The sequence below is a fragment of the Bolinopsis microptera genome, chromosome 10 (genome assembly GCF_026151205.1).
Source record: "Bolinopsis microptera isolate Bmic1 chromosome 10, MBARI_Bmic_1.0, whole genome shotgun sequence".
Lineage (NCBI taxonomy): Eukaryota > Metazoa > Ctenophora > Tentaculata > Lobata > Bolinopsidae > Bolinopsis > Bolinopsis microptera.
The window spans coordinates 1,652,499-1,662,785 of record NC_087081.1 but is presented as its reverse complement, the minus strand read 5'-3'; the positions used below and the strand labels follow the sequence as shown (position 1 = coordinate 1,662,785).

General features: G+C 40.0%; 1 protein-coding gene across 1 annotated transcript; it reads left to right on the top strand.

Moving 5' to 3' along the window:
- The first annotated feature begins 2,599 nt into the window (after nucleotides 1–2,599).
- LOC134822207 (uncharacterized) lies at nucleotides 2,600–10,287 on the top strand. Its single transcript, XM_063833115.1, has 3 exons — nucleotides 2,600–2,668; nucleotides 6,169–6,348; nucleotides 8,344–10,287. The coding sequence occupies exons 1-3, from the start codon at nucleotides 2,600–2,602 to the stop codon at nucleotides 10,285–10,287; spliced, it is 2,193 nt and encodes a 730-aa protein (XP_063689185.1).

The following is a 10,287-nucleotide window of genomic DNA, read 5'->3' as shown; positions in this document are numbered from 1 at the left end:
TCAATAAATTGCTCTTCTGGAAATTCCAAAAATAAAAGCGTTAACGAGATTTGACTGAAAATAATTTCTACCCGTCACATACAAAATATGTCACGTGACTAAACCCATATCTCAGGGAGTGATACGAAGGAAACGTCACAAGGGAGGAAGTCTAAAGGGAACTTAGTTAGTCCCTGGGTACTATAAAACGAGTGTTTGGAAAAATGAAATCAGATCCTATAAAATAATGAATGTTGTACCAAGCACCTGCAATTGGACCTTAGGATCCGAACCAAAAGACCTGGCATGTTACTTAACTATCCGAGATAGGGGTTTCAATGGTAAAAAAACTTGTAATGGGCATACCGTAGTCAAAGTGAGTAACGGGCAGTACAACCCATCATACTGCACGTCTCCTAAAGTTCCTAAATACACAATACTCAAGGTCCAGGGGAGTCAGAAGGATGTCACTTTGAATGTTTTATTCATTAACCAGGTCGAATTGGGCAATTAAAACCGTCAAGGATATTAAAGTATTAGGACCGTTTTGGGCATGAATTTTAACTGGGGGAGGTTGCCCATCTCGCAATTGAAGTATTAAGAATATATATCCAATAAAACCTTATCACTGAATCACGTGACTTGATTCCATGTCCGTTATTGGCCCTCAGGAGGCTCAGTACTATGCTTCCATATTCATGATAACCAGGTTTTGTGCGCGCAAATTTTATTCCGGATAGGTGCGTTGACATGGGACTAGGGATTTGTTTAATAAAGAGTTCATCTTTTGAGCACTTGTCCTGCTTGGCGACAAGAATTCAACAATAGATCACCTACTGAAAAGGTGTCCCAAACATTCACACACAGAATAAGTAATGACTGTCAAAGCGTCTATATATTATACATTATATCAAATAAGGAAACTAATATTGGAAGAAGTTCTTCAACATCCCAGACAAGTATTTCCTAAAGCACTCCACAAAGTCATCAACATAAACACGATAAAATAAAATACTGTTGCCGAATTTATAATTATAAGCTCACAAGGCGACTCCACCGAGTACCGACCAAGATTCCGCAACTTGCAACTGTAGAAACAAAACAAATTGTCCATTTGCCGTGAAAATGTCAGATCAACTCAACTGTTTACCAGTCAATGCATTATCGGAAGGCCAGAGCATTATATTTATACATATATAAAGATAAAGGTCTGACTGAAACGCTTTCAAAAAGCGTTGGTCAAATTATTGCCAAGCTTTAAAGAATGAGTTCTACGAAACATCAACCGTGTTATCCAAACTCATATGGAGACTCAAAAGAGACACTGACAATATAAAATACACTATTAACTTGCAAATATTAACAAAATGCCAATAATACAAGTTTGGTGCGAGAATGAGAAACTTGTGCCTGACATAAAAGCTCATAATCATCAAAATCCGACCTCCGCCTTGTCACAAAATATTAATTTCTCTTTTAAACTAATAGCAAATAATTAAACATTAAGATTCTAACCGCCAGGTAGTAAAAACTGCAGGGGAGAAATGCAATGTGAGAGCCAAGCTCACGAGATTTGTCGAATTAATTTTATTATGTTATACTCATTTTGTATCATTTCCTTGTAGCCCGATGCAATCATTGTTTAACTTGAACATTTATGAAGAATTATGTAATTACAGAAAGTGTCATTTCCTTGTAGCCCACTGCTCCAATGGAATTGTTTACTTGAAGATTTATGAAGAATTATGTAATTACTGAGAGTAGCAGAAAACTTTTAAGTGTGGCTCGAAAGCACAATAAGACCAAACATAAGTTTTTAGTGATTTTACCTGGGAAAAAGCGTAAATCTAGATTTGCAAGAAATCGGGGGTTTAAACCAAAGATGATGCACAACTCTAAAACAACCTCTGGCCAGAGATTTGGGTCTGGGTATTATATAGGCGAGGGCATTGCATGCAGGAGAGGGACAAATCTTAATATGCTAAACTAATGGTAAGCGCCCATTAAAATAGGATAAACTATGCTCATCCACATGGGACTCAGTGTCTTAACGTTGACCGTTTAGAACTGATTTACTCTGCCAACATGAAGATTTTTCCGAAAGGGTTAGTTTCGGTCCGCGCTGGCAAGCAGGAGGGGGACAAATCTTTAATATGCTAAACTAATGGTAAGCGCCCATTAAAATAGGATAAACTATGCTCATCCACATGGGACTCAGTGTCTTAACGTTGACCGTTTAGAACTGATTTACTCTGCCAACATGAAGATTTTTCCGAAAGGGGTTAGTTTCGGGTCCGCGGCTGGCATGCAGGAGAGGGACAAATCTTAATATGCCTAAACTAATGTAAGCGCCCATTAAAATAGGATAAAACTATGCTCATCCTCATGGGGACTCAGTGTCTAAACGGTCAACGTTAGAACTGATATACTACTACTATATGGACACCACCACACTAGCACCTTTCTTCGCTATTCGACAAGTTGGATTTGAAGCCCAACAACAGTACGACAACTCCACTACGTGCCTCAGTTTCGAAGCACCTCCGTAAGCTGTGATACCAGAAGGGACACTGGTTCGTCCCTAAACACGCCCCGAAAGTGCCCGACTTACGGACGAGCTATGACGTGCACCAGAGAGTCCTACATCTCCATTCCCATGGGACTCTTACTGCGCACGAAAGAGAAGAACGTACAACTCGCCTCCCAGAAATCAGCAGCGACAGGCGAACACCATCCACACCGACAAACCACGTCTGAGGTCTCGGCAATCGACATGCCGACCTACCAAATAATGTTCGTAGAATGGACTCACCGTTAGTTTCTCCATTATATAATTATAACTAGTGTAACCCGGCCTACGGCCGGGATTTCACTGCCGCAGTTAAAAAGGGTAGGAGTAATTACCCGCTGAGTCAATACCCGCATTAGGTGACCCAATAGTTTCTTAAACAATAATCTCATAATCAGTTATTTCTTGTGGATAATTAAGTCATTATTAGCCATGAGCACCACACTCCATGATCATAAGGTCTGAACACCGAGTATTACACCTCATCACTCCTGTCTTGAACCGCTTTCTATTTTTATTTAAATCGTTATAGAAATTAACCCTTGTTAACTCCGCACCACACCCGCATATTATATTTGAAAACACGCATAACATTGTCGTATGAACTCTCTCTCTCTCTCTCTCTGCAGTCCAAACAGACCCCAAACACTAACAGTCCCCCCTCCCCTAATAAGCTTAAGGTATAACATTACAGCAAATCTTCCGGGCTAATCCAATTATGACGCTACTTAATGCAGCTATAACATATTACACAGTAATGAGAGAGAGAGAGCAAGCCCCGTAACTCTTGCCGTTCTGCTCACGCAATTTTATGTAACATTTGTGGTACAAAACCATCAATTAAACCACTTACCATCGGCCGATTTAAAAAAAAAATTTCCTATGGGCTTCATCAGAGTTTTGTCGACACTATACCGAAAAAATCAGTCCCGTAACTCTTACCGTTTTTTTTTGTATAACCGACCGGAAATTACACACGGACAGACAGACAGACAGACAGACAGACACACACACACACACACATTCTGGTGTTATTAAGGTGATATAGTTAAAGTGAAACTCCTAACTTTACAGTATAACCCCCTAGGTACAGTATAACCCCCTAGTTACAGTATAACCCCCTAGTACCAGTAAAACCCCTAGTTACAGTAAAACCCCTAGTTACAGTATAACCCCTAGTTACAGTATAACCCCTAGTTACAGTAAAACCCCTAGTTACAATAAAACCCCTAGTTACAGTAAAACCCCTAGTTACTGTATAACCCCTAGTTACAGTATAACCCCTAGTTACAGTATAACCCCTAGTTACTGTATAACCCCTAGTTACAGTAAAACCCCTAGTTACAGTATAACCCCTAGTTCCAGTATAACCCCTAGTTACAGTAAACCCCTAGTTACTGTATAACCCCTAGTTACTGTATAACCCCTAGTTACAGTAAAACCCCTAGTTACAGTATAACCCCTAGTTACAGTATAACCCCTAGTTACAGTAAATCCCTAGTTACTGTATAACCCCTAGTTACTGTATAACCCCTAGTTACTGTATAACCCCTAGTTACAGTAAAACCCCTAGTTACTGTAAAACCCCTAGTTATAGTATAACCCCTAGTTACAGTAAAACCCCTAGTTACTGTATAACCCCTAGTTACAGTATAACCCCTAGTTACAGTATAACCCCTAGTTACTGTATAACCCCTAGTTACAGTAAAACCCCTAGTTACAGTATAACCCCTAGTTCCAGTATAACCCCTAGTTACAGTAAACCCCTAGTTACTGTATAACCCCTAGTTACTGTATAACCCCTAGTTACAGTAAAACCCTAGTTACAGTATAACCCCTAGTTACAGTATAACCCCTAGTTACAGTAAATCCCTAGTTACTGTATAACCCCTAGTTACTGTATAACCCCTAGTTACTGTATAACCCCTAGTTACAGTAAAACCCCTAGTTACTGTAAAACCCCTAGTTATAGTATAACCCCTAGTTACAGTAAAACCCCTAGTTACAGTAAAACCCCTAGTTACAGTATAACCCCCTAGTTACTGTATAACCCCTAGCAGGGACAAAAGGATTTCGCGATTATTTTGGCCAAAAATCGCGATACCGCGAAATTTAACAGGCTCATTAAACTACTCATAAAATTTGTCGCAAATAACGGGAAAAATCGCGATTCCGTACATGCCGCGATTTCCTTTTGTCCCTGACCCCTAGTTACAGTATAACCCCTAGTTACAGTAAAACCCCTAGTTACAGTTTAGCTCTAGTTACAGTAAAAACCCCTAGTTACTGTATAACCCCTAGTTACAGTAAAACCCCTAATTACTGTATAACCCCTAGTTACAGTATAACCCCTAGTGACAGTAAAACCCCAAGTTACTGTAAAACCCCTAGTAACAGTAAAACCCCTAGTTACAGTATAACCCCTAGTTACAGTAAAACCCCTAGTTACAGTAAAACCCCTAGTTACAGTATAACCCATAGTTACAGTATAACCCCTAGTTACAGTAAAACCCCTAATTACTGTATAACCCCTAGTTACAGTATAACCCCCTAGTTACAGTATAACCCCTAGTAACTGTATAACCCCTAGTTACAGTATAACCCCCTAGTTACAGTAAAACCCCTAGTTACGGTATAACCCCTAGTTACAGTATATCCCCCTAGTTACAGTATAACCCCTAGTTACAGTAAAACCCCTAGTTACAGTATAACCCCCTAGTTACAGTATAACCCCTAGTTACGGTATAACCCCTAGTTACAGTATAATCCCTAGTTACTGTATAACCCCCTAGTTACAGTATAACCCCTAGTTACAGTAAAACCCCTAGTTACAGTATAACCCCCTAGTTACAGTATAACCCATAGTTACGGTATAACCCCTAGTTACAGTATAACCCCCTAGTTACAGTATAACCCCTAGTTACAATATAACCCCCTAGTTACAGTATAACCCCTAGTTACGGTATAACCCCTAGTTACAGTATAACCCCCTAGTTACAGTATAACCCCTAGTTACAGTATAACCCCCTAGTTCTAAGATGAGAAGTACGGACTCGTTTAGGGGGAAAGGTACGTACTTGTACGCAACTTTGAAAAGTCCGACTCATACGACGTACGATTCAGATAGAATTTTTTTGTTTTTGAATTATTATCATCGGGGCCATTGTAAAATGTAATTGTTTGCCGACGTTAGAGAAAATATACCGTTCGCGAACAAATTAAACACACAATTCTTAGGTCAGGCAAGCATTTAAAATTAAAACAAAAATTCTACAAAATTATTAGACAATTTACTTATTTAAAGAGCTTTTTTCTCTTAAAGTTAAATTTTAAGTTAATCGACGATTGGAATATAGAAACACAAGTTTTTGAAAACGCTCAATATTAGTCCGTACGATGCGATTTAGAACTCTTTCATCGATTTCTAGAAGGTTAACTTTTCAGTAGAATTCAAAAGTACGTACGATACGAGTAAATTTAAAAGTCCGACTCATTCGTACTTCTCATCTTAGCCCTAGTTACAGTACAACCCCTAGTTACTATTAAAGACCTAATTCGATGTGTAGAAATATAATCTTAATCCAACATTCCTAACTCACCCTCAACATTCCACCTATCAGGTAGAGGACCTGCCTTGCAGACTGAACATCCCGGGTGTAGTCCCCAGTTACAGAGATGCAGTAGTGGGCCCCCACACATCCTCTAGTCCTCTAGCTACCCCACTTCTACCCACTGATAATAGAGTGGGAGATAAGTCTGAGAACGATGCTGCTAATGGTCTTGATAATTTGCGAACCCAGGTTCGTCATGGGCTTCATTGTTTCAATTAGTTAGGAGTAAAATAGTTGCAGTTTCATGCTGACGTTTAAATTGTCCGATTTAAATTGGACAAGAAAATGTTATTTTAAGATTGGAAAATCCCTCTTCCCACTAATAAATAAACACAATAAACACAATTGAATTTATAAATATTATATATTATGGGTAATGAAGATTGTTCGTTACACCCGCAGAGACAAAAAATACCAGTTGTTTCAGGCAGTATTGGAAGTAATAGGAGAGTCTACTCTAGCTGGAAATGGGAACACAATTATCCCACCTCCGTGACTCTAACTACACCGGAGTTTTGATTTAGACTTTCAGATGACACCTACGGGATTCTAGAATTGTTTCTAGGACATTTTGTGGAACATTCTCCAGGATTGTGCATGTTGAAAATTACTCAATATGTAAAAGAAGGATATCCTACAATCTCTGTTTTATTAGTGAACTTGAATATCTTGCAACAATTGTTAGGACCACATTAAAATGCTTTGATATAGACTTTACATCATGCCGGATGTACCTTCAAGAATTTATAGAAATCATGTATCTAAAAGATAATGATGTAGAGGGGGATGATTAGTAGTTAGAAATCGGATCGATGTAGCGGAAAAGAACAAACCCTAGCAAAGAGTAATTTTATAACCAAATTCAGACAATTGTCTCGCGCATCGCCTGACATTTCAGGGTTTTTAACCCCTATCACCCATGAACCGGGTGCTTCCGAATTTATACCGAAACCCATATTGGAAGAAAACACCCGATCTACAACTGCAAAGCACATTTTAATAACTTGAGTACAAAACTTGTCAAAAAAAGACCAAAGTAGTTGCCCAATTTGGTATTTTTCCAAATCCAGCCAAAATGACTGATTTTTGTCAATATCTTAACAAATAAGCATTAAAGGGTTTATATTGCTTCATAAGTTGTATATAAATATGATGTTTGCAGTCATTTTAAGCTAAAATTCAAGTCTCTACGACCTTCCTAGTTCAAGTTACCAAAATTCATTGCCATTTTTGGTTTGCTGAGCCAAAAAACAGTTTTTTGTCAATATCTCTAAAACGAACCACTGGAGACCTTATGTTGCTTCATAACTTGTATATAAATATGGCCATTGCGGTAATTTTAAGCTAAAACGTAAGTCTCTATGACCTTTAGGAGCTGAAATACAAAAATCTCGTATGCGCAACTGAGGGTAATTTAGAAAATTTGCCCTGTAGGGTTATGTCTAGCGACAAAAATTGTGTACCTAAACGATTTTGGTTAAGAATGATCTAACAAACAACCCTGTGTTGTCTGATATCGTGTACATCGAAGTGCACATTCAACTATTCCCTGCTACTGGAGTACAAGGGGAGAATTTTAACCCTATGTCATGTGGGGTGATTCGGAGTCAGCGTTCAAAAATACATAGAATAGATTTAAATTGTCAGGGGCCCTTTTAGAAAAATATCGAAGATCGACTGTAGAGTGATTTAGTAGCTCAGTTTTTGTGGAAACCAATCTGAAACTGGTCAAAATGGGGACCCGTGGAAAAACTTAGCTCATGATATTACTATTGGCAAGCTATAGCACGTGGATATACTTGCACGCGCACCAACTGTCGTATAATATTAATGGTCGTTTGTCGGCCGCGCTCGGTATCAAGTATACTACTAGAACTTTTAATGTTAACTTTTATTTGTAAAATAGTAATAGAGTAGATCAGTCTCATGTTCTCATGTTAAAGTGGTTATTTGCGAAGACTTAATTTATTTCTTAAAACTAAAATGAACTATAATTTGCACTAACTTTCGTTAATTTCAGTAAGTGTAACTCAATTCCTACCAAAATATTATGGTAAAATAACGGATACTCTGGCCTGGCAGTAAAATATGATGTTAGCCGAAATGATACCGCATTTATATTTAGGTTTCCCTTATAATTATAATGATAAACACTGTGCTATTAAAGTATCGCTCTTCCTTAAGAGTAGAGTTGCAGTTTTAGGGGTACAAAAGCACCGGATTGTGCATGAGGAGAAGATCAAGATCCAAAGTTTTGAGAAGGGTGTGCACCTGGTGACCACACCTGCTTGGAGAAACACCCGACAAGCTGCTACTGGTGGAGTTGGGTTTATGCTGACCAAGCAGGCCTACAAAGCAGTGAGTCTCATGAAATCGTTTGGGAAGCAAATTTTTCTCATATCCTTTGATGGAAACCCACGGCTTACAGTAATAACGGTGTACAGTCCCACTGAAGCAGCATCAAATGAAGAGGCAGAGGACTTTCACGAAGGACTAAGATCTGCATTAAGAGAGGTACCAGCCCATCATCTGCTAATGGTTGTTGGTGATCTTAACGCCCATCTTAGCAGATTGAATGAGGAGGATTCAGGTTGGTACTGGCATCGAGTATCCAACAGAAACGGATCGCTTCTCAGGGATACTTTGTTGGAGGGAAACCTTGAGGCAACAAACCACCGATTCCAGAAAAGTCCCGGTAAACTATGGACGTATCTCTCTGACGGAACACTGAGCAAGAGTCAGATTGATTACATCCTGATAAGGAAGAAGTGGCGTAACTCAGTCAAGGACACTGTTGTCTCCAATTCTTTTAACTCTCTTGGGTCGGACCACCGTCTAGTAGTTAGTTCAGTCAAACTCAGCCTGCGAAAGTGCCACAATGCACCTAGAGTAGTAAGATATGACTACAGACTGCTCAAAGAGAATAAGGAGTTGCAAGCCTTGTATTCTGTGGAGGTGAAAAACAGATTCTCTATGCTACTGGAGGAAGAATCTAGTGAGCAGAACGATCCCACGATTCAGTACGGAAAGCTTATGGATGCCGTGAAAGCAACCAATCATAAGTTGCTTAAGCCCATCCCAAGAAGACAACGTAACAACCCCTCCCAAGATCCTAGGGTATCGGAGAGGAGGAGAACTCTGTTTCAGGCCAAAGACGCATATCATGAGAATCCTACAGAGGAGAGTAGAGAGGTAGTCAAGGAGTGTAAGGATGCACTTGCAGTGAGCTACAAAGAGGTTGAGGAGGAGACTCTTGTTTCTCGGATCAGGCGGGCTGAGGATGCTGCTGACAGGTGCAAGAATAAGGAAAGCTGGGACCTTATTAATGACATAAATGGCAGGAAAAGCAAACCATGCAGCCTGGTTGATGGAGGTAGTGCAGAGGGGAGATTGAAGAGCTGGAAGGACCACTTCACTAAGCTCCTGGGTCAACCACCATCTGTACCTGACCAGGAAATAGTTATCCAAACCATCCACCCCCAGCAGGATATAGAGACTGGTCTGTTTTGCAGGGAGGAGTTAGCGGAGGCGAGGAAGCAGATCAAGGAGGGTAAGGCCTATGGTGATGATGGCATAGCTCCAGAGATTCTCAAAAGAGTGGACATGGACGACCTGATTCTAGAGTTCTGTAACAGCGCTCTGGTTGATGGAAAAATCCCTGATCAATGGCGGCAACTCAACATCGTGCCTGTGCCAAAGAAAGGAAATCTAACTAAAGTGGATAACTACAGAGGAATCGCTCTTACGTCCATTGTTAGTAAGACCCTGAATCGTATGATCCTTAACAGAATCAAACCAGCGATGGAGAAAATCCTGAGGATCAACCAAAACGGATTTCGGGAGGGACGCAGTACCACCAGCCACATTCTGTGTCTAAGGAGGATCTTGGAGGGGGCTAGAGACAAAAACCTGACCGCCCTTCTCTTGTTCATCGATTTTAAGAAGGCCTTTGATAGCATTCATAGGGGTATATTGATGAAGATACTCCTGGCATATGGGATACCAGAGCCCATTGTTAGGCTGATAGATGCTATGTACAAGGACACCATGGCACGAGTCATCACGGAGGATGGTCTGACTGAAGCTTTCCTTATACTTGCTGGAGTTATGCAGGGAGATACACTGTGA

Bases quoted from the DNA above. Each gene is read 5' to 3' on its own strand.
- LOC134822207 (XM_063833115.1), top strand. From the start codon at position 2,600: ATGACGTGCACCAGAGAGTCCTACATCTCCATTCCCATGGGACTCTTA. The intron at 2,669-6,168 runs GTACAACTCGCC...TCCACCTATCAG, and splicing joins TGCGCACGAAAGAGAAGAAC to GTAGAGGACCTGCCTTGCAG. The intron at 6,349-8,343 runs GTTCGTCATGGG...CTCTTCCTTAAG, and splicing joins TTGATAATTTGCGAACCCAG to AGTAGAGTTGCAGTTTTAGG.